Genomic DNA, 24,568 nt, shown 5'->3' with positions numbered 1-24,568 from the left:
GCAAGGCACTCAAACAGCCTTTTGTACTCTATGTGTTCATAGGTATGTATTCAGTTATTCCCATGCACTGCAAAACCTGGAACTCTACACTCAAGTGTTTTTCAAATCAGAATCAAGCCAACTCCTTCAACCAAAAAAACCTCCTGAGGCTCTTGGTTCTTTAAACTGTTGATTGCCATCAACTTTCAGACACAGTAAGAGAGATGGCATCAGTTCAGAACACTTGCCTGTTTTCAAGCAAGGAATGTTAAGTTACATCCAGGATACAAAAAAAGTTCATGAATTTGCCAGTGGAGGGAGAAGGATGTAGGCAAAACCCAAGACTCCCATGAAGAACCAAACAGAGGAACCCTCAAAACAAATTAAGCACCAGGTGGTGTGGAAAACCAGAACTATTAGTTGTAGACAGAGAAGTCAGAACTAAACTCATTACATATATAATTACTTCAGGAATTACCTCTGTCTTTAATTTCATTCCACAGAATATGTTAAGCATAGTATACCCAGGCTTTTTAGATTACCAGGCTCATGGAAAAATAAATGTTTCCCTATGCAGTTCCAGGGGTAAGAAGAGGCTATCTATGGGATAAATAAATTGTAGTTCTGTCTTGTGGAACTGAAGTCTTATTCCAAATAAACTACAACTAGAAGCTGTCCCCAAACAAGGGAAACCTGTAATTACTTGTTTCTCCCCAATCTGAATGAAATAATTTTGCTTCCAGAAGTAGCTTTACTGGCTGGGTTAAGATAATGACTCAATGTGGAACAACTCTCCTCCTGAACAGAACACATCTTAAATAATGGCTGAGGATTGACTGATCACAGCTATTAAGATACATGAAAAATCTTAGGGAATTCCATACATGGTAGTTCCTAAGAAGATGAGATTTCATTCCTTCAAAACAATGTAGTCATAGGACACATTAAATGCAGATTTGCAATATTTTAAGACTGTTTTTTTAAGCACAAGAGTGTGCATGCATTGCTGTTCCTCGTAAGAGCTCACTGATGTGTATCCATTCATCCATTTGGAAGTGGGTCACAGGCCCAGATGATCAGAACAGTCATTTACTTCCACCATCAAAGCAGAAAACCCTTCCAGAGGGGACAGCCATCAAGGGAGTTAAGACCCCTTTACATGGGAATATGGAAATCCAGAAGGATGTTGCTTGTGAACACTTCAAATGCAAAATATTCGAGGCAATGGGCACACTTGGATATATTATCATTCTAAATACACATTCCTCCAAGTACATACCGTGTCAAGCCTAAACTGCAGGAGACACCAGGAACTTTCAGATTTTTCTGAAGGGTTAAGTGACTCCATTACATTTTTCATACCTTCTTGCTGGCTGCATGAGAACCATTCTCAAAGAACATTCAGACTGACACTGTTGTATGTGAGAGCTCAGAAACAGCAGAAAGCAATTCTGATAAATCTTCCATAAAAGTAAGCCAATGAGAAATAGCAATAAAATATTTAATGCCTATAATTTATTGTATACATACTCTGCAAAATTTATATGCATTTGGTGTCTGCTAAAGTACACACTTCCTTGACAGCACCAGAAAGCAGGTAAGCTATGTAGGAGTTTTTAACCTGATTTTGTCACATTGTGTAAAAAGACACTGTGCACACATGAGATCCCCAAAGGAAAAAAAACATTGGCTAAAACTAGAAGCACCGTTATTTACACACTAACTTTAATATTGTATCACACCCACTCACCAAAATAAATAGAAGTACATTCATCACAATTTAAACACCAGTCTCTCAATATATTTATTTTCTGACATGTTTTGGTCTCCAGAAATATGCTATATCTAGAAATATGTATCAGCTACTAGATTATATTACAAAATGCAAAAAAAAAAATAGAAAATTCGTTTTCCTGGACAATATTTTGGGCTTTACACAAAAATAAATCCAGATTTCCATAGAGATCTCATATACTTCTTGAAAGATTTTTATTTTAAAGCACAGCACAGAGTTGCACACTAAGGCTTCCTGTGATATGCAAAACCCTGGCCTCCAAAAGACATTGCTGTAAAGTGAAATACAGCTCAAGTGTAAATACAAGACATTTTCAAAAAGTAGTCATCAATAGAAAGTGCCCTTCATTTGATTTAGCATTAGCAGTAAAGAAGTAGCTACCTTAATTGTGCAATCAAAGCCAGACCTGGAAGGGTTTTATGAGAGTACATCATTTCACACTCTCAAGTTTAAGGATATAGAATCTGAGATAGCAGAAACTGACCTTTTTATCCTCCTACATTCATTATTTTTTTGACACAATTTAGGAAAAAGGCACATTGTCAAACAGTGAATTAAAAATCTAAAAACCAAACCAGAATTTCCTTAAATACAATTAAATAATTAGCTAACATCCAATCCTGATAAACCAATGTAAGCATTCTTCCAGTTTTTCTTAACCTCAAATTCAGATGCACTTTGGAAGTACTGAAATACTGTCATTAGATGAATACTATTAATCTGGCAAACAGTAAACAGGTTTTTGGATACAAGGTCAGGAATTAAAAAACTATTTAGTTCCTTCCTAGCTGACATACAAATATGCAAGCACATTAAAAGCCAAACATTTATACAAAATAGGAAACCCATCAGCATCCCATGCCAATTATGAGAAAGTACTTCTTGACTGTAAAATTACAAATGTGTCCTTGAATAATTTTTCATATGAAAGAGACAAAACTTAAGCAATGATCACTGTGTGAAGAAAGTTATACAGTTTCTTAGGGAGGCTAGCAGAGTACATTCCAGTCACCATCTAAATGACAAAGTGCTTTACAGATTAAAAAGTTTAACTGCTCTTGCATGGTTAAATAATGAGAAAGTGGTGAAATAATCAGGTTTTACTTAACCTGTATTTGTCTGAAATGCAGATTTCTCTCCCAAATGAACCAATTTCAACTTAATATATTTCTTTTGCTTCATAAGAGACTTTTTTTCTCCCCAACCAGGCATGAAGTTGCTCACAGATGATACAGCTGTCTGGGTTGATGGACCTCGAGTCTTTCTCCAGCTAAAAATAATCAAAGTACAAACCCAGAACTTGATCATGGTCCCAAAGTCCATTGTCCTGAATGGGTAATTCTAGAAACCAGGGAATCTCCAACAGGAAATTTGAGATGGTCCCAATGCAGCAGAGAATACAACACACTTCTAGACAATCAGGTTACCCTATCTTGCATGGTCTCAAGTGCATATGCTGAGAAACAGTTTTCATTAGTTAACAGAGGAAGTTAAAACTACAGAGGAGTAACAGTGGTATCCCTCACCTGGGTTCCATGTTGGCCAATACTGAGATAGCCTAGAGAATCTATACCAGTAACTTACATCAGTGTTTTCCTGAGACAGTGAAATGGTACACCATTGACAGAAAACATCTTAAAAAGGCAAAGCTGTTTTTTCTTACATTAAGAATCAGATGTTTAAACTTCAGCAGTTTCCAAGACTGTTCCTTACAGGTTGCTATCTGAACTGCTTCCTAGAAGCAGCACTATTAAGCATAGCCCCAATAGGAAAGGTTTCTTTCTTGTTTTTCCACAAGGTAATTTTTTCCTTTTTCTCCACCCCCAACCAACACTCAAAGCCTTTTTTCTACTTTTTAACCTATTTTTAGCTTTAAAACATAGTGGTCTGAAGCAGCTGAAGGCAGATGCTACCAATGGAGTCCTGGAGCTCAGGGCAAAGCTGAGTAGTGACACTGGTGAGCTTTGAAGGGCAACTTGGGGAAATCCAAGTAGATGCAACACCAGATTTGAGCTTCAGGTCTCAGTGCAACTCTTGTCGACTTATATGAACCCTGTGCTAATTGTAAACAAATTCAGTTACTGAAACAAACAGTCTTTAAATGCATAGTTAGAAATAATGTGCAAATATGGGCATTAAGGTAAGTAACTGAACTAACACTCCTGTATTTTAAGGTTTTGGCTTGCTGAAATCAATCACAAGTATTAATCAGTTAAAATGATGTTACTACTGAAAAGCTGCAAATGCATTCTAACAGAACTTAATTCTGATATTCTTTCTGAACAGTAAAACTAATTAGATAAATGACTGCTTCACATTTTAAATAATTTAACCATCGGATGTTTAATGCAAGAAAAAACATAGTTTGTAAAGCAGCAGAAGCTGTTAAACAAATCTGAAGATTTACAGGGCAGGAGACGAATTCCCAAGCATATGCTTGAGCCCAAAAGCACAGGTTACATACAAACACTAGACATTTCTGTTTTCAGGGTGTGTGTTTCTCATACTGAATTAGACTGGCACTGGAATTCCAGACACAGCAAAAGCCAAGATAATCTTTTGGCCATATCCATCACTGCACAGTTTGCAAACGACATGCACTTTTCTGTTTGGAAATAAAGAGGTTCAAATTATTTTTATGGGTCCTCAAATCTAAAGACCTGCAGCACTTTTATTGCCTTAAACACCTGTGGGCTGTGGCTGAATTTACACCCAAGCTACTGCTGTACAGAAGATAACATTTTAACACTTTGAGGCTCAGGCTGGGAGACAGGGCAGGATACAGAGCAATCTCTCCAAGTTTCAAGAAATATCAGGGAACAAGAATGCTATTCCTTTCTTTCAAGTGAATGCAAAATTGGTTTACTGGTACGTGGCCGACAATTCCAAGTCAGTGCATAGCTAGTCAATATTTCTGCTGGCATTTTGAACTGGTTTAATCAATGGAAACATCTATTAATTTTATTCCATTTAATATGCATTAGTGCATTAATTTCTTCATAAAAAACAACCCTGGCAAGTATTAAAAATAAATATCTTATTTAGGTCAAACTAAAGCCTTGCTTTTCAGTACTTTAATCCCTTTAAATATTCTTTTGCCCTCTAACAAGCAAATGGAAACTGAAGTAGAATAAGATGTATGGAGGCAGAGGGAAACAGAAACATGAACAAAGTCAACACCGTAAGTCAGTTAACGTGTCCTCAGCTTCTTGGACTGTCTCTTGCGTTTCAGTTCTTCTTCTTCCCGTCTCAGCTCTTCCAAGTCTTCCTGAACACCGAGTCTCAAGCTGCCAAACAAGATTAAATCCTTTACACTGCTACTCAGGACACTCGAGGTTTTATTTCTACATGCCTGAAAAGCAATGCTAAAACTACTACAGCTGATTTGAAGAATAATTTCGTATCAGCACTATTTTAATTATAGAGTGAATGCAGCTTTAAGAAATTAAGATTTTTTTTTATCATAAGATCAGAATCAGGTAGTTCAATGGAAAAATATATTTAAAACTTCTGTCAAAACATAAAGATTGTATAAAAAAAAAATAAATTTAATACATAATGTCTTTTTTTTTCTCTCCCAAAAAGCAGCTACTGAAACACATCTATTGAAAAAGTAAAATTGCATTTAACTCAAGTTTCTCATCTCCACTTCCTTTATGCAACATGTGTAGTTAAAAGTGAGTCAGGAATTCAACTCCGCAAAATCTCACTCTAAGATGTCAACAGAGTTTGGTTAACAGCAACATCACTTTAAAATTCCATTTATTTCTCCTAACTCCACTTAACAGACTATAGCTTTCCATGGGGTGCAGATATTCTTCAGGTGCCAGGAAGTATAAGGACACTGACTGTAACTTCAAAGATGCAAATTTCTAATGTTCAAGGCACCTTTGGAATAACTATATAGAACCAAAGAATTTGGTGACTCCATGTATTCCAATATTTGCATTTTCTATAATAAAACCTTATAGCTTTCAAAACGCTTGAACCATCACTCATTTAAAAACAAAGAATCGGCTTATCTCATAAGAATTCTGCAGGCCCAAAGGCCAAAACCAACATGAAATTATCATCTTCATAATTTAAATCAGTGACTACACAAGCTTGTCAGCATACTTTTTATTCTTCTATAGAAATAGACACACATACCTGTAGAGATAAAAACAAATAGAATTTCCAGACCTCAAACTAGCAGAATATTGTAATGCTTGGGACCAACTAAAGTATTTGGAATTTCAAATGAAATGTATAATTTTTAAAATATTTTTTGAAATTAATTAGTTTTGGTTTTTATTAGTTCCTGACAAGCAAGGTTTGTGATAGCTAAGGACATACACGACTTATTTAGTGTATCCACCACTGGCTGTATGAATTCTATCTTTTACTTAAGCTTTCTTATAAAAAATGGTAAGGCTTGCTGTTAAAAGCAGAGTGGATATTTGCTAGCTTAGCCCTATGTCTTCAGCAAACAAACTTTGCAATTTGTACCCAAGTTCAAATCCATGCATACCTCCTAGCTTCTTCTTTCTGTTGCTCTCTCCAGCTGCTCTCCATATAACGTAAGGCATAGTCACTTTCATCTTTGTACCTAAAAATTAAATATCAGTTTTTAGAACATAAAAAAATAAGCAATGAATTAATATCCCTTCTTAGGAATAATTGTTCTGCTACTTGTTCTGCAATATTTTGAAGTTGTTACTTCTCTTACCTTTTCCGGTCATAGCCAAATATTTCCCGAATATGTTTTGATATTTCTTCTTGAGGTTCCCCTTCATCTTCAATGAAATCATCCATTTCAGAGTCATATTCATCATCATCATCATCTTCTATTTGTCTCTTGTAACTAATAGGTGGTCTTCCAAGACCTAAATGACAGGAGAGAATAAAATCATTAACTAATAACATGAACATAAGTTTAATTTAACAGTACTTCTCCTTGTCATACCTTGGGCACAGCCATTTTCTGGGTTTCAAGGTTGAAAAACTTCTGCCTCAAGTTAACTAGCATTACTCAGAAATTCAGCAAGAGGAAATACTTCCTGAGTTGTGCTAGAGGAGATTACCTATCAGGATCTGCAGTGGCATCCTGAGGAAGCCACTTAGCAGATATCTGTTCTTTGCTCAGGGTTTTCCAGGCACTTATTCACTCTACACTGCTTGCTCCTGATCCAAAAAAAGTTTTTAGAATGGCTTGTCACTGATAAGATAAATCTGCCAAAACACTGAAATGTAAAACCTGTGAGCGATTTTTCATCTAGTCTTTCAAGCATCTGTTATTTAAGATACTACAAAGTTTTATAGACCAATTATTAAGCAGTGCTGGAAGCAAATCCTTGAACTCTTTTCCTTTTAACAGCATTTGTATACCGATATCCATCACAGGCTGCTTAGTTTTTTTTCATGTGGTACTTCATACCTGTATTTCACACCTTCACTTCTGTATTGCAAAAATTATGAGCATAGGTAAAAATAAATAAAATTAATGAAAAGCTGCTATATTTAATATTGTTTCCATTGTTGAACTACTCTTATCTGAGTTTCACTTGGGTTTTTTCCAATTCTTCTCTCCACTGGGGGACAGGGCATACGAGCAGCTGCATGGTACTTAGTTGCCAGATAAACAACAACAGTGAAAAAATGCTTTGTTCTATAAACACCTACCTTGTGGATGAAGCACAGGTCTATGCCCTGGAAAAGGTCTCATTCCATTCACCTGTCCATTGCTAGGTCTTGTGACAAGGTTTTTAGAAGAAATGGTTTCTGACACAACAGTACACCTGGGTTTCACAGCTGTTCCCGGGCTGCTGCTTGGTCGCACAGATCCTGCGCTTGTGCTGATGCCTGGCCTCCCTGGGCCAGTGCCCAAGCTGCTGCCTGGGCGCTTGGCTCCTGTGCTTGGACTGATTCCTGGCCTTCCTGGTCCTGTTCCCAGGCTGCTGCCTGGTCTCCCTGGTCCTATGTTTGTGCTGCTGCCTGGCCTTCCTGGTCCAGTGCCCAAGCTGCTGCCCGGTCGCTTAAGTCCCACACCTGAGCTGCCGCCCGGTCGCCCAGGCCCTGTGCTCGAGCTGCCCATTGGCCTTCCCGGTCCCACACCTGAGCCACCTCCCGGTCGCCCAGGCCCTGTGCTTGAGCTGCTGCTGGGCCTCCCAGGTCCTGCAGCTGAGCTGCTGCCCAGTCGCCCAGGTCCTGAGCTTAAACTGCTTCCCGGCCTTCCCGGTCCCATGCCAGAACTGCTGCTTGATCGCCCCGGTCCTGCACTTGAACCACCACCGGGATGTCCAGGTCCTCCTTTTCCTAAGCTGCTGCCAGATCCTTTTGTGTTGGAGTTGATTCCATGTTGAAGAGCTGCAGGCTTTCCTGGTTTTGCATGGGCAGACTTTTTCAGGCTGGATTCTTTCGCAGATGACATTTTCTGAGCCCCATTGGCCGTGGGTTTTGAGGGTGGCACATGAGAGTTTGAGCCAGACTTTTTAATACCATTGACAGGTAATTTATTATGAGTACTAGTAGTAGAGCTTTTTAAGGAACCATTTTGTGAGTTTTTTTCCATTTGATCAAGTCTGGAAGAAGATGATGACCGTGCGTGCTTTTCAGTCAATGCTGGTGCTTTGGATTTCTTATCAATACCACCCATAGAAAGCGACAGACTGCTTTTAGATGTGGAATGTTTATCTACTGTAGTTTTGTTAAGTTTTGTGTTTACAGATGCTTTTTGAGAAGATAGTTTTTTTGAAGAACTGGATATCCCTGTAGGCTTAATCTCCTTCTCATTTTTCTTATGCATTTCTACTTTTTTGTTTTTGCGTCCCAAAAACTCCCTCTCTCTCAATTCTTCTGCTGTTCTGGGCCTCTCTTCTACCTTTTTCACTCGTTTTATTTCCACTGGTTCATATTGTTTCTTTTCAGCAAGCCTCAAGAGCTCTGCAAAGTTCAGAGGTGCTGGTGCACTTTTGGGAGGTGCCTTTGGTTTCACTGCAGCTTTGGATGGTTTCTCTTCATATTCTTCTTGCTCATGCTCAGATTCCGTCTGACAGTATTCAAGTTGCTCAGTTTCATCTTCTGTTGCATACTCAGCCTCTGGGGCCTGAGTAACATTCTCACAAGCCCTCCTCTTTTTAGGCTTCTCTTCAACAGGAACACCATTATAGCCATAAAAATTATCCTTTGTTCGTGAGGCCATAGCTCTTGCCTTTCTGTCATGTTTCAGTTCAATACGCCTTGCCAAGAGCTGCTCTTTCTTCCTTCTTTCTTCCAGTGCTGCAAGAAAATCAGAAGATATGCAAAAAGCACTACTTTTTATTTCAATATTTCCCAAACTAACAAATCACTTAGGACAGTAACTTAAGGATATCTGGCTAATAGCGATCCAAAATAGACAAGAAAGTGATCCCAGGTCTGCCAACAGGACAGGCTGACCCTCCTGTGTCAGCTGCTCCAACAAAGGCAGGCAATTGAGTAAAATACTGCTCTAACAAAACCCATTAAGGCTTTCTGAGGGAAACAGCTTTCCAGGATGCATGAAAATTGTGGAGAACCTTTGTATAAAAAGATACAGAAGTTATGGGATCTCTGCAATTGAACAAGAGAATTTTGAGACACTATACAGAACATACTATCAAATGTTTAAGGGAAGTTGAGGAAGGGGAGGGAGTAAGAAATAGCCTAAGTCTGTGTGTAGAGGGATATGGAGGAGACACAGAAGCAGCTGAACACAGATAAACAACCAGCTGGTTATTACACAAGTCTGATAGAGCCCTGTGTCCTATCTCCACAGTCTGCCCTATATCCTTACTGTTCTGGTTTAGCTGTTTTCTGCATAAGTATGCTCTCTATCTTGTGTCTGTGACCTGCTGACAAGAGTCAGGATGAACTAGCTAGTGAATGAGAAATCTAAATACCAAAGACTGGACAGACCAAGGAGTAGGAGCTAAATACCAAAAAGGATTCAGAAAATGTAAAAATTCCTAGAAAATGTATTGGGTCACTCATGTTTTGGATGCCTATGAAGGTACCATTCCTTGTCTGTGTTATTCTATTGTCAAGGGCTGTGATAGCAGTGTGTGCCAGCATACTTCATGTGGAATTAATGCTTAGTCTTGCTTCTGGCTGGATCTGTCAGCAGGCTTAAGGAACAGACTCATGACTGGTCCAGGAGAGGAGGAATAACCTGGGCCATCCAGTCCATCAGATTTGGTTACCTTTAATAAAACATTGACATCAGTGATAGTATAGGGATAAAACGTTTCTAAAATCATGGGATATTCAGGGGAGTTGGAAAGAAAGGTTGGGCCTGGTAGGCCCTGGGAAGATGTTAGGGTAGGCCCTGAGAAAATGTTGGGCTTTACTGGAGCATGCAAAACTGCACTGGTATAATAATTTAATGACTATGATAAATGAAATGATTGTTATATGTGATGATTGTTTGGTAATTGGATATGATTATTGTTTAATCGTAACATCAGAAACAATGCAGTACTAATTTATTCCATAGCCTATTTAAAGGGAGTATAAAAGTACAGAAACTACATCTCAGACTCTTTAAAACTTCTTGTATTGATACACTAGATTAAGACAGAACATTGGCAACTCTTTCCATTTATCAAAGTTAAGCTAATGAAAGTTGCAATAGTTTTTTGCTCTTCACCTTAACTGCTTTCTCAGTCTCCAGCCATAAATCCTGATGTAGCTGAATAATGTTTTAACCCCTTAGAAAAGCAAGCAAATGTCCCAAGCTCTTACTTAGTCCTAGCTTTCCCTCAGCATCAGGTCTATGCATAAATTCCAGAAACAGAGGAGCAGCTGTATTTGCAAGAAATTTTACTAAGGTGACCAATAGCAAAAAATAAATGCAAGTCTCCCATAGGAGATATTTTGTACTTTTACCTTTTTTTCTCTTTTCCTCTTCTTGTCGTCTGAGAAATGCTTGCACTGCTGCGGACTCTACACCCTTGACTTTGGGAACTTTTTTGGGAGGACCAACAGCCAAACTGTACCTTTTCTGCAAAGAACAAAATTATGTCAGAAGAGTTAAGAAAGTTTAAAAAAAATCAGTCTTTAAAACTGAGGAGTTGCATAACAGTCCTGTACTTGACTTCAGCACAGAGACAGTACAGAGTAAACAATGAATTCCCACTGAAACAATGTTGTCCTGGATACATTTGACTCACGGTTGTACTTTCAGGCTGAGCAACCAGCCCCAAGTCCTTGGAAAAGACTTGCAAGCTACAAAGTGCCTGGTCTAAAGGAGTAGAGATATCTTGAAAAATTTTTTGAAAGGTGGTTTTGTAGCCATCAGAAGAATAAGACAACCAAAGCCCAGAACAAGATAGGACTAAGACAAACTCATCTGTCTTGTCTATGCCATATAGTTGTCTGGCCAGCAGACAACTATAAAACCCTATAAAAATTGCCATCAGGACGAGTGTGATTTGAGCTTTGCCTGAACTGCAGCTTAACTGGATGACAGGTGACCCTTTGAGCAGTGATGTCTCTCAGGGTTAGAAATTCCTCACTTGGAATTAAGAGATCCTTCCTTACCCAAGGTGGAAAGATCCCTTACTCATGACAGATCCTCAGTAGGTGACAGAGGATGTTGCATTACTATTATGAAACATTACCAATCCACCCACCCCATATTATTACAAACACTGTATGGATAATTCCACTAGATATATACCATTGGCCAAGCCTGAGACTAAGAATGGATTCAGCCACTCTAATCTGAGTTTAGAAAGCAAGGAGTCCACTCAGAACCTTGTGTTTCAAAAGGACTGTACTTCTTGCTCTCTGCATGGCCAGTCCCTGAGAATTACTCTAAATGAGCTCATAAATGAATGAATTTGAACTCAGTCTTCTTTTTTGTACGTTTCTTCTATTAATTAATAAGATGAACCTTGCAATAAATTACTAAACTTTGTCAAACCACTGTTGAACTTTGTTAAATTCCAGTGAATTGTCAAATCATTGTTTTATCTCAAAACACATTGCTGCCTGTCTATTGAGAGAGATACAGTCACACAAATATATCCACAACAGGACTCACTCAGCTTTTGGAAGGCATGAACAGGAAACCAGGAGACATGTAGGGAAACAAAATGAGTGAAATACACTGGACTAAGAAGGAATGCAGTGTCTGCATTGGTAATGGAATAAAAATATTTCAGTTCAGCCTTAGTCTTTGACCAAGGGGAATCAAAGCAAACTACAGCCCAAGCTGTGAGAGTAAATTCAATTCCAGACTGCAGGTTTAGAGCTCCGTTTTCAGCTTGCTAGTAGACACTCATTTCAGTTTCAGGTTACCTAATTCAGTGAAAACACATAAATCAACTCAAAAAATTGAATTACTCCAAAAGCTGGAATGAACTTCACCAGCATAATTAATAGGCTGATGTAAAACCAACAATATCAATTTTAGTTCCTGCTGGCAGTGACCTTAAACACAATATTATTGTACATCAAGGAGTTAGTGACCCACACACCAGCTGACCTGAAACTCCACTTATCACCTGAGATCAGTGTGACCTCAGCACTAACTGTGACAGAATACACAGCCCCCACCTGGCACCTGGCAATTACAGCACTTAAACATGGTGTAATTTGCCAGGAGAAGAAAAGGCTCCAGGGAGATCTTGTTGCAGCCTTTCAGTAATGAAAGGGAGCTTATAAGAAAGATGAGGACAGTTTTTAGCAGAGACACTAGCAATAGGACAGGGGGCATTGGTTTTAAAATAAAGATAGTAGATTCTGACTAGAAATTGTTTGGGGGGGGGATAGTGAAACACTGGCTCAGATTACCAGGAGAGGCTGTAGACTCCCTATCCCTGGAAACGTTCAAGGTCAGGTAGGACAGAGCTCTGGGTGACCTGACCTGTTTAAAGATGTCCCTGCCCACTGCAGGGGAGTTGGACTAGATCACCTTTAATTGCTCCTAGTCTGTGATTCTACATCTCATTACATCCTGAGGTGAAGCTGCATGTTTCCATATAACATCCTTTTCCTTGGCAGAGGAAATGATAAAATGTGCTACTAACTTCCCAGGACACTCTGCAAAAGCTCTGCAGACTACAACACTGATTACATGCACCACAGACAGGATTTCCACAGCTTGCCATGCTTAAAAGTCTGTCCAGTGCTCTTCAACCTGGCATTCCAGCAACTGAACAGATGTAAAGTTTTCTATGCTACCCCCTTTTCTGCTTCTCAATAAATGTTACTTAAATCAATGTTAAGTGCCCAAATGCTTCTTACTGGGTTCTGTAACAGTCACTTGCACTACTGTTCAGGCATTGCCTATCACAAATATACCAGGTTGTGCCTGAAATGGGAAAAAATAAATTTTTAAAACTTCTTCCCACAAACAAAATACAGAACAAAAAACAAACCAATGAGAGAGACAGTTACAAAGGTAAATACAAGAGAAGGCAGTTAAACACAGAAGCAGAAGGAAAGCAGAATACATTTAGAAATAAAAGAAACCCCAACCCAAAACTGAGGTTTGAGAGGGTGAGGATTTTTGTTTATTTCAGAACTATGACAATAGATTAAAATCTAAACCAAGATCACCCACATGAGACATGAAGATTCTCACCAAATGAAGGAGATGTGAAAAAAAAGACCAAAATAAAAAAAGCATCACTAAAGAGCCACACAAGTCAGCATTTCTATAAATGTCTTTCTGTCCTCATAAAGCCTTATGAAACTTAAAATAATCAAAATAAAATATCTGGTAAGGAAATTATGATCCAAATGTCTTAGAAGCAATAATCAGGCAGGCTGGCAGCATAACTCCCTATAAACATCAATATCACACAATGGAAACCTTAATTCACATTTCTGATTAATTGATCAGCAGCAAATGAACAGTTCCTTGGATTACTTTGATCACTAACATGCAAACCCATAAATTAGCTTGAATATACATGCACTAAGAAGCAAGGTTTGGAGGCTCATTTCTAAGCTGCATCCAAAACTGCTCCAAGAAGGGCAGCTACAATACCAGCCACTTGTAGTCTTCTTGAGAAGTTTCTGAAATGACCAGAGCACAATTACTAAGGTGCACCATCCACATACATTGCATATTAAAATCTGCCATGACACCTCATCACATTAAAGACCTGCTCCAGGCAAGCTCATTTACTGAGCTTCACTTCTCTGCAAGGAAGTTTACCACAACCTGAGAACTTATATTCTTGTTTGCACCAAATGTGTTCCAGGACTTGACTGCTCAGGAAACCTGAACTGCCATGCAGCAGTGCCTCTCAGCTTTTGCTCAAATGTGGCCCATGGCTCTGTGTCCCAAAGAAATCTGGTTTATTCCATTTGAACTGGAACAGACAGAGAAGCAAAGCAAGCCAAACATTATCAGTCAAAATCCTGTCAGAAACAGCTTGAAGCAAATTAGTACCTTAGAAATTATTTGCACTACTTTGTAGTATACTCATCTTAGTATAATGATGTCTCTGTAAATGATCTTATAAAGTTAAACATGTCATGTTTTGCCATTAGTAACCTAATTTGGCAAAGCTTCATTTAATTATTCCATTTCAACTGTACCCTCAGTTTAGTAAACTCTGTTTTAAAAACTGTGTAGGACTCAAGCTTCTTTTCTAGCCTAAATGACTTTGTGCCTAAGGAGCAACTTTGAAAACTGCTAAACAGCAGGGACAAATGTCGATTGATCTATTCTGTTGGGAAACCTTATAAAGAATTAAAGTGATGGGGAAGCAGTTTTCAGGCTTTGTTTTGCTGCACTGTGACCAACGACCCTATCCAGGAGCAAGTTTGTAAAGCAGCTGGACAGACAAGCTAGTTTCTGACTGCTGACACAATGACAAATTACGCAAAATTTAAATTAAAACTTCCAATCAGTAGCATTTGTTTATATTGACTAACAACTGAAAACACAGCAAAACAATTCATAAATGAATATCCATTTTTTGTACTATTGCTGATACAACTCTTGTTCATCTTCATTCAGTAACAGCATAAAATAACCTGCTTGAACTGTAGCCTTTCTAAAAGCACTGAACCATACACTCATTCTACAAACACTAATAAAGTGTTTTATATGCAGTGCAAATGAATATGCATCAGACTGCAGGTAAAGCAGGCAAAATAAGCCAGCACATGTCACTATACATCCAAACAGCACTATTCTGGCTTTTAATAACTATTGCTAAGTTGGTTAAATCAACAGAGGAATAGAAATGTTTAGCCCTTAGGAAAGGCAGGTCATGCTGTTCCCAGAACATTGCACTCAGGCTGTAAACAATGACTATTTGCTCTGAAGTCACTGACTTCCTTCAAAACGTGGTACATGATTCTTATAGAGTTGTAGCTACTTTCACGTCAGCACTCAAGTACCAAATCTTGGGCTAGAAAACAGAATTTACAAAATAATTGCAGACATTTTGGCACCCAAATAAAGCCCCAAGGGGCCTACACCAAACACCAGTGCCAACCAGAAGCAGCATAGTAGTAGTTTTGCCTTTAACAATGGTCAATATTTAAACAAGTGCCAATGCAAGATCAATGCAAGTGATCAATTCTGCCAAACCAAATTCTCAAGTACAGCACCTGTGCAGCTCAGTTACTGCAATGGGCTTGCACATGCAGTGCAAAGACCATTCCACTTGTGTTATCCACTGCAGGCAACTTGCAGGGGCTCTCACAGGCTGAGGAGAGTCTTTTATTTGCTTGATTTTCACTAGCATGTTACAACACTTTGCCTGTTCTTCACAGATAATTTTCTTCCTTATCATTTGCCAGGACATGTAACCTTCTCCAATGGGAAGTACCTGTTTCCTCCCAAATATTCTTCAGGGTTGTCTAAAGCTGCAATGCAAGATGAAACCAGAAGTACTTATTCTATCACCATCTGTTGAAACCAGGTGGGGCAGAGTTCTTTATCTCTTCCATGACCCATCCCCCGTTACTCGGGATGGGGGGGTGTATCCTCTGTTAATGGGCCATCTGTTAAAGCCAAATGGGGCAGTTTTGTTTATCTCTTCCAGGACCCAGCCTGTCTGGGAGATATCTGCTGTAAATGGGCCATTGAGTCTTACTGACGTTCCACCCAGGGAGAGGAGCCAGGCATCCCCACCTAGATAAAAATCTGATATTTGGAATACCAGGGGATCCCTTTTCCACTAAATTCCCAAAGGAAGACCAGGCCCATCTACACTACCGCTGGACCTTCAGAGAAAAACTACACCACCCTTCAGTAGGATCATTGCTTCAACAGAACCACATCTGTCACTGCAGGAGGATTGTAGCCACCATTTAATCAGACTGCTAACAACATCCTGACCAACAGGGTGTCAAGTTGTATTCTGACTCTGCCAGTGTTTTTATGTATCACTGCATTTTAATTTTAATTTTCCTAGTAAATAATTGTTATTCCTATTCCCATAGCATTGCCTAAGAGCCCCTTAATTTCAAAATTATAATAATTCAGAGGGAGGGGGGTTTACATTTTCCATTTCAAGAAAGGCTTCCTTCCTTAGCAGACACCTGTCTTTTTAAACCAAGACAAGGGTATAATTTTCTGAGAACATCAGGAATGGTTCATCCACTACATACATCCTTGTTTGTGCCACTCCTCTCACAATGCCAATCCCTCAAAAGTCAGCTTTCCATATAGTAAGTGGCCATTTGTGTTCACTGCCCAGGGGCCTCTGCCCTTCATCCTGAACTGGTATTTCCAAAGCTTCTGCTGCAGATTGACCACGGAGCTCCCAGCAGCTGACTCTGCAGTGAGACCGTCTTAGAATAGGCACACGGTGATTTCGCAACTGCTGCTTTCAATTTCTGGTTGTGACAAAGTAAATAGTAGGTAACAAGCATGTTTAAATTTGCTTCACTTCAGGTTCTAACAGCTTCTACCAAGAGAAAGATAAAACGCTCAGCTTATCCGCTCACACTGTTCTCCTCTCCCAAAACCAATTCAACAGGTTCATACATTTTATTCCTAAAAAAGCAAAGATTTTCTTCCAATTTTGCAACTGCTGCTACAACACCCAAGCAGAACCCTTATCTGGAAAAAAAAAATGCAGATTTCTTCTATTAAAAATTACTTCACACAGAAAAAAACCAAACCCCATACTTTATGCTTTCCTTTCTATAGTGGCATTGTGGTCCCCATTTTCATCTGCTTTTGCAAAGAAAAAAAAAAAAAAAAGTTGAAAACGTTGCTAGCCAGCATTTAAACCTCGACAGTCTCGAACTTTACTATCAGGTCAGTCAAGCTGAGAGCAAAAGCCCTCCTCACCCCTGCCAACATTTCACATTGTGTATCTTGCAGTTCCCTCCTGTGGAGGTTGATGTAATCCAAATAATTTTAGCCCCGTTTTGAGGCCAGTTTTAAGCACACAATAAATGCACACACATCAATCGATGGGAATCTGGTCCTATAGCATCAATCTGCACTTCACAGCCATTCCCATTATTTCTCATGCTGGGTTTCTCTCGCCTGCGGGCAAACGCTCGATAATTTGTAGATTAGAATTCGATGGGCAGGCTCTGTAACTCAAGGTCCTCTGAACAAACTCGGGGATTCTGTTAGTGTTTCACTCCACAAATACTGAATTCCTCCTGGGCTACTTGTATCTGTCAGCTTCACTGGAGGCTGCTTTGTATCAGCCCAGCTTACAGTGAGACCTCACAAGTGCTGACGTGGCTCACAAGCTCTTTCAGTTTTGCATCACCTCTTTGTGGCTAAATTGTACCAGATTTATGTAAATTCTGTACACCAAAGTTTCGCCCTCAGTTAAAAATAATCGGGAGCAATATGAGATGCTTATATTGTCATTAATAGCTTATTAGACATTAAGGTGAAATAAAAGAATCGCTCGGTTCCAACTGCCTCAAGGTTTTCTTTTTTAAGCTGCAATAAAATTTCATATTTTAAAGAATAGCTACAATAAAAAATATCTGAAAGTGCTTTGTCATGTCATGTAAAACACGTGGCATAACACACTATACTGATTTCACAAAAAAGAGTGACACAATCTATTTAAATCTCTCTAAAGTCAACATTAAATCTCGTAACTGCTATCATGTCTAGTCAAAGCAAGACCACACTGAAAATCTAATGAAGTGCTAATATGAACACAGGTAACAAAACACAGCAATGAAACCCCTATGGAATATTAGAGGATAAAACCCAGGGCTCTACTCAGCAACTGCTGTGAAGATGATTAGCAGCACATCATTAACAGCTTAGATAGTAAGATAGATCCATATATGTACTGCTTTATTTAGAAACAAAACCCCATGCAACTAATAGGGCACCAAAAGGCTGATTTCAGCAATGTTCCTTTTGAATCTGGATTTCCATAGGGAGATGAACAAGCAGATTTGTTTTAATAGGGACATGATGTAATATCTGCTTTATCCAGGCCCCTCTTTTACAATAGAAGGCCACATTATTTCTTAGAGTTTTTTTGTAGTTTCCACTTTGAACTAAACACTACCTGTTATAGTGTGTGTGTACATATATTTATATATACTTTAAATATACACTACTTGTTCATGTCACTGTTTTTCATTACAAAAGGCATAGAACATTTAGTTAGGTGCATTGTAAAGTTTAAAACAAACTTCTCAGAAATTCAGAGGATATGCTTGTTAATGCAGAAACTAACATTTCTGGAACCTGGTAATTTTATATACCAGTAAATGTGTAATTAGCCTATACAGTGTTTTTAATAAAAGTATTTAAAAATAATTATATTCTTCTTATATAAACACATTTAATATACTAGGTTTAACACAGTGGAGTTGTTTAGATGTCCAGTGATTGTAAAATCTCCATGGGCTTCCTTTTAAAGACCAGCAGCTGCAAATAGCTTCAAGCAGTGCCAAGTGCAGCTCTGCTTTTGCTCAGAGACTGGGGCCAACTCCAGAGTAAAAAGCTGCAACACTAATGTGCTAAACCAAACTGTTTCAACTATGGATCCAATTGCACTCTCACTCCATGAGTTAACCAGGAATTAGGAAAGCCTAATGCTGCCTTTACTAGAAGAGGGTGAATGAGGTAAACCCTCATTCATTGCACAAGAAGTAGGATCCCCTCCCTCCACCATCATATCCATAATGGAGTTTATGGCAGATATTTTATCAATTCATCATCATGCATTAAAACTTGTGACAAAAAAAGTAATGGCACACACAGTAAAGCTGCATGGGGAAACTGAGAACATAAAAAGAAGTTTTAAACATCTAAAATAATAATAATAACCTAGTGACAACTGAATGAAACAGTTTAAGACAAATCATATTATTAAATATCCTAAAGTATTTCTGTATTTGTTATCTTATTATTTATGTTATGAATCAGATTCCTATGTAGGGTCAGAGAGAAATTAAATGTTCCTAAATACAAAAAAATTGATTTTATAAGATTTTAAACCTACAACAGAATCTGATTCGTTTCACATCTACCATATGGCTGGCACATATTATCAACTGGTCATGCTATAAGTGAACATTGCCAAAGTTTTAGTAATGATACAGAGACACTGAGATATTCAGTAGTTCTGACACCACCAAAATGAAGACACTGTACAATTGAGATTATGGCTTTTTTTTCTGGTTTTCCCACAGTTTTTGCTAAAAACAACTACCCCTCATTTACACTGGGGTTAAGCAAACTAATCATAGAAACAGAACTCTGGCAATTCCGTTGAAGAGCAAACAGTGCCTCCCAGTCTAGTGGCTACTGAGGAGAAAATATTTTTTATATTCACGCATGACTTATAATTCGGGTCCTCCCAGAGGAACGAAACCCAGGATATGAATGCATGAAAATGCCACGTGCCCTTCCTCCTGCCAGACTTCATCTAGGCGAGTCAGTGGCTATTGCACACGGAATCCACGTTACCGATACTTGAACTAGAACACAAACTGCTGAAGCACAGACCTCGGAGCAATATTAACAAGATACCAAAAGCCTTCCGCCAATCCTCCCCACAACGCTGTTACACCTTAGTCCTTCGCACACAGAGACCTGACACAACGCAGCCCATTCACCCCGAACTTGTCACTTTGCCTCCGACTCGCACTTGAGACGTGGCACGCTCGCGTTTTCCGAGCCAACAAAAGGACTTCGCCGGCTTTTAGCCGTGCCTTTCCCCGCAGCCCGGCTCTGCTCCCGGGAGGGATGCCGGCACTGCCGGGGCGGGGCGGGGACGGCCCGGGGTGCCGGCACCTGTTGACAGCAGCGCCCCGCTCGCAGCCGGCTCTGGCCCCAGCGCGGACCGGCCCCGGCCGGCGAGGCCAAGGCCCGGCCCGGCGGCGGGCGCTGCCCGGGCAGGGCTCCCGCGGGGCCTCCCCGGGCCCGACCGCCCCCCCGGCTCACCGGCACCGCGTTCAGCCCCTGCTGCTCCGAGGCCATCACGAGAATGTTGTGGAAATCCATGGCACGGCCGGAACGCGGGGGGCTGCGGCAGCCGCCCCGCTCGCACCGCCCGCCGCCCCCCGCCCGCCCGGCCCCGCTCGCTTCCGCCCGCTGCCGCCTACCCTTTATATAAGCTCGCCTGGCGCCGGCGTCACTTCCCCTGTGGCGGAGCCTCAGCTCGGGAAACGGGGCTGGACCAGGGGAGGGGACGGCGAGAGGCGTCTCGGGAGCCCCGCAGGAGGGCTCGGAGCGGCGGCGGGGCGGCCTTATGAGACCCCCGGAGCCCCGGCCCCGCCCGGCGCTTCTCGCCGCCCCCCGCTCGCAGCTGCCGCCGGTGCCGCGATTGTCCCTCCGCCCACCCCGGCTGCGCCCTGGGGAGAGGCTGGCTGCGAGGGCGCGCAGTGACGGCACGGGCGGTGATGGCTTCGAACTGGCGGGGAGTAGGTCTAGATCAGGGGTCACGAAGGAATTCTCTACTGCGAGGGTGGTGAGGCACCGGGACCGCTTGCCCAGAGAAATTGTGGGTTCCCATCCCGGAAAGTGGTCAAGGAGTGGGTGGATGAACTAGATGATCTTTAAGATCCCTTCCAACCAAATCCATTCTATGATTCTGGGGTTACCACCCCCGACCTCGGCATGGGGATGTGTCAATAAAACATCAAAACCTTGTATTTCTTTCTTTTTTTTTTTTTTTTTTTCCAATAGCAACTCTTCAGTTTTCCGTGACAGTGAGAATTGAGGTGTTTTGAAAAGAAAAACCCTTTGGGGGCAGTGGCCAGTAGCTCCAAGCACACCCTGACACCTGCCCCCGTCCCTCCTGCATTCCCAGCTGCCAGCTGGTCCCTGAGTGGACATCAGCTAGGCAGAAACACTGTAACAAAGGAGGAATATGGATTAAGTTTCCTCAGCAATCTTTCTTGGCTTTTCAAGGCTTCAGAGTTGGTGCTTGGCTTGTAGGGGTGTCACAGTTGCTTCAGCAGTGTGTTCTCAGCTGCAGGAATACTGCTGGATAAACAGGGCTCCCAGGAGTGGCCAAACAAAACGCTCACTCTGTGTGTGTATGTTCAAATATTTTTCTAAGTCTGACAAACGAGAAAATTGTGCAAGAACACCAGTTGACTGAAGACTTCCCTTGCATTGGTTACCAGGTCGTTTCCTGGATCTGTTATCTGAGACCCATCTGACAAAAATTCCTCTACTTCCACACTGCTTCTCCTAGAAACGTGGACACTGAAAGGAAGCTTTTTTCCTTCATTAGCATAAATTCTTTAACATTGCTAGTACTTGATAACTCTTCATTCTCAGTTCCTCCAGTTCCTGCCTTTTCCAGTTTCCCTTTGCCTCTCCAGTGCCCTCATTTTTTTTGTCATATCTGATATTCCCTTCTGGGCATAGCTATAAGTCACATTGCAGCCTGATGTAAAGATGCCCAGTGAGGCCTTAGCTGATGGGAGGGACAGGACAATTTATCTGAGCCAGGCACTGTCTCAGTTAATTTGCAGGGCCTTTGTAGTTCTCGAGCAAAAGGAGATCCAAGTTGTTCCTTTAATGCTTGCTCTGGTGTCTCTGCATGGCATGAGTCTGTGCAGGGTGGACAGTCCTTCTGATCTACCACTGCTTTTTCTTGGGGCAGTCCTGATTTAACCCCTTGTCCTGTAAGAACTTAATCCTTCTCTCTTTTCCCCTTTTTATTCTTATCTCCATTTACTGACTTTTTACTTCTGACTCAGACCTGATCACCTCTTCTGGTTCCTGCTCTCTGTATTATGATTTTCTTGATTTTAAGACTACCTAGTGTGGCTCTCTTCATAGGCAGTTAGTGGCTCATCCCATTTTTGGCATTGTGTTTCCCTTTGTGCTACTGTCTATAAGGTCGTGATGCTATTTTCTGGCAGTCTTATCTGCTACCTCATCACTGCTGTGCTGCTTTCATCAGAATTCCCCTGCTCCAGCTTGAATTTCTGGTATCTCCACTGTGCCCTTCCTTGAGAGGCGTTTAGTATGACTCAGGTTCCTGTATGACAACAGTACTGACAGAGCAATGATTGCTCTTTGACTTTTGTGTGTGCTTTCTTTGGTCCACGTTAGAGTTGGCAGAAACACTTGGCTAAATGCAGACTTCATTCTGCTGACTGTGATCCTCAAGATGAGTGGAGGAAAAATCTCTCCCTCCATCTACAAGAGGAGTTACAAGCAGGCCAGGGAATGGCATTGCAGCTGCAGTCTGTTGCATGTCACTCTTGGGAAACCCTTAACCACAGCTGTTGCCTTTTCCTGTAAATGACAATAGTGTGACATCACATCCCTCAGCAGAGGGGATTTTCCTCCATGTTTCTCCAGTAGAAGAAATAATAGCATTGGGTGGATGTGTGCTGTGGGCATTTTATGGGGCAGTAGCAAGTGATGCTGAGCTGTGCTGGGATTCCCAGGCTGCCCCCGTGGCATTTAAACCCAGCTCTGGCACAAGTTAGACGTCAGCACAAGCGCCTTGATGTGGCCCAGCCTCTTCTTCTGGCAGACATCCTGCAACAAATGGGAACCTCCGTGCTGTGTGTGCCTTCACCTCTGTCCTCCCTGTGCCTTCACTTGCTTCCCAAATTATCTTCACTCTTGACAACCTCTGCACACATTTACATTGTGATGAACTGATCCAGACTAGGCTTGCCACGACTGCCCAACCCAGCCGATCTGTCAGCAGCAAGAGAAGAAACAACACTGTGCCTTTAAGCCAAGCTGATGTTTTTATAAAATACAAACCAGGATAGAAAATGCTTCTTCCCCTTTTTGTAACTCTCTGATATGTTTGATTCTTTGAAAGAATTGTAGAAGTCTGAGAATTTAAAGCTATATCTTCCAGAAAACCAATACAACGCCTCTCAGTTCTCCCATCTCTCCTCTCAAACCTCTGATTTGTGCTGCTGAAAAAGTTTGGACAGATTTGTTCTTTTTCTGTGTACATTTTTAAGCAAGAACTTGGCTAAGTTTTATTTTTCTTGAATACCTCCACTTTTGGATATTACTTGTGACTAGAACTGTTTAGAAAACACTTAGACAATATAAGACAAAATTCCGCCAGAAAGTGCAAGTTTTTAATCAAATGTGCTCAACAATAGCTCAGTCCCAGCCATGCACAGTTCAGGCATGTAACTAATCCTATTAACTTGAAGTGAAGTGTATTAAAGTGTTTAAAGGATTAGAGTCTTAATTACAGGCCATCTGCAGAGGTCAAATATCAAAGGCTGTTCAGAGCCTGAGTTTTAGTATTTTCTGAATGAGAGAATGAGTAATATTTGTGTGAGGTCCCCTTTACCCTTTTCACTCAGCATCCTTTCTGCTGGAGAGTTAAATGGGTGTTCCAATATGGCATTTATTAACTAGGCTGAATCATCCTGATGACCAACAGTCAGGTCTCCAGATTATCAGCTGGTTAGACATTAGCAGGGCTGCCATATATGCCCTAAAGAAGTTTAGGACTTGGAGAACATGGATTTGAACAAATCAAGTCTGCATAGCATAGTGCCAGCCTATTTTATAGCTGCTTCTGATTTTAATTATTAATCACTAAGACTTTTTTCCTTATGTTATGTTAAACAGAAATGGAAAGGAAGAACCTTAGGATGATAATTAGCTGGTCTTGACAGTGTATAACTTAGACGTCTAACTTAGATGTATAAATTATGGTCTTTGGCTCCAAACAGGAATATCAGAAAAATAGGGACTGAAATTGCCTTCTTCCTCCCACCCAAAAAGCATGATCAATTACATTAGGTAATTTCTGACAGAAACTTGTTCAATTTGCATTTGAAACCCAGAAACCAAGGCTGACATTCCCTATATTATTCTCTCACTCTTTATTCATCTACACCTTGAGAAAGCGTTTTTTTACATCTAACCCAGATCTCTGTTGCCCACTGAGCCTTTTCAGATTTAGGGCCCTCCTACTGTGTCTCTCCTTTCTCTGGGATAAACTACTCCAATTCCTCCAATGCTTTCACATAAAACCTCTAACTCTCTATCCCAAGCAGAATACAATACCCTGACTGAAGGTTTTCTAGCCCCAAGCATGACAGTAGAATGGCTTCATTTGCCTGGCAAACAATATTCCTTTTTATGTAGCTCCCAGTGCCATTTGCCCTTTTTGTGGTGGCATAGCTGATTCCTGTTGGGTTTGTGATCCATGCTAACTTTATACAGTGATGCTATCAGACTAGTAAGTACACAACCTGCATTTGTGATGTTAGGAGTTCTGCAGAGAGTGAAAGAACATCCTTTTAATTATTTCCTTTCCCCTACTGTAACTTGCCAAGTGTGCTTCGATCCTAGCCCTGTTCTCTAACTCTCCCTGCCCCTCCCAGCCAGTGGGGCTGGCAAGAAAGTTGTCTGCTCCAGCATCTAAA

The 24,568-nt window shown here is 40.7% G+C and overlaps 1 protein-coding gene across 1 annotated transcript; it reads right to left on the bottom strand.

Moving 5' to 3' along the window:
• Positions 1 to 1,944: 1,944 nt before the first annotated feature.
• SPTY2D1 (SPT2 chromatin protein domain containing 1) lies at positions 1,945 to 20,255 on the bottom strand. Its single transcript, XM_021525651.3, has 6 exons — positions 20,133 to 20,255; positions 10,658 to 10,772; positions 7,436 to 9,031; positions 6,483 to 6,639; positions 6,285 to 6,362; positions 1,945 to 5,061 (listed from the first exon to the last, which is right to left on the bottom strand). The coding sequence occupies exons 1-6, from the start codon at positions 20,190 to 20,192 to the stop codon at positions 4,965 to 4,967; spliced, it is 2,103 nt and encodes a 700-aa protein (XP_021381326.2). The 5' UTR covers positions 20,193 to 20,255; the 3' UTR covers positions 1,945 to 4,964.
• Between the last annotated feature and the right edge of the window lie 4,313 nt (positions 20,256 to 24,568).

The sequence above is a fragment of the Lonchura striata genome, chromosome 6 (assembly GCF_046129695.1).
Source record: "Lonchura striata isolate bLonStr1 chromosome 6, bLonStr1.mat, whole genome shotgun sequence".
Taxonomy (NCBI): Eukaryota; Metazoa; Chordata; class Aves; order Passeriformes; family Estrildidae; genus Lonchura; species Lonchura striata.
The sequence above is the reverse complement of the archived record's forward strand: the minus strand, read 5'-3'. Positions and strand labels throughout refer to the sequence as shown.

Excerpts from the sequence above, each read along its gene's own strand:
- SPTY2D1 (XM_021525651.3), bottom strand. The coding sequence starts at position 20,192 with ATGGATTTCCACAACATTCTCGTGATGGCCTCGGAGCAGCAGGGGCTG. Across the intron at positions 9,032-10,657 it reads AGAGGAAAAGAGAAAAAAAG|CACTGGAAGAAAGAAGGAAG; the intron begins GTAAAAGTACAA and ends ATTTTCTTGCAG. Across the intron at positions 6,363-6,482 it reads TTTGGCTATGACCGGAAAAG|GTACAAAGATGAAAGTGACT; the intron begins GTAAGAGAAGTA and ends TTTAATTTTTAG.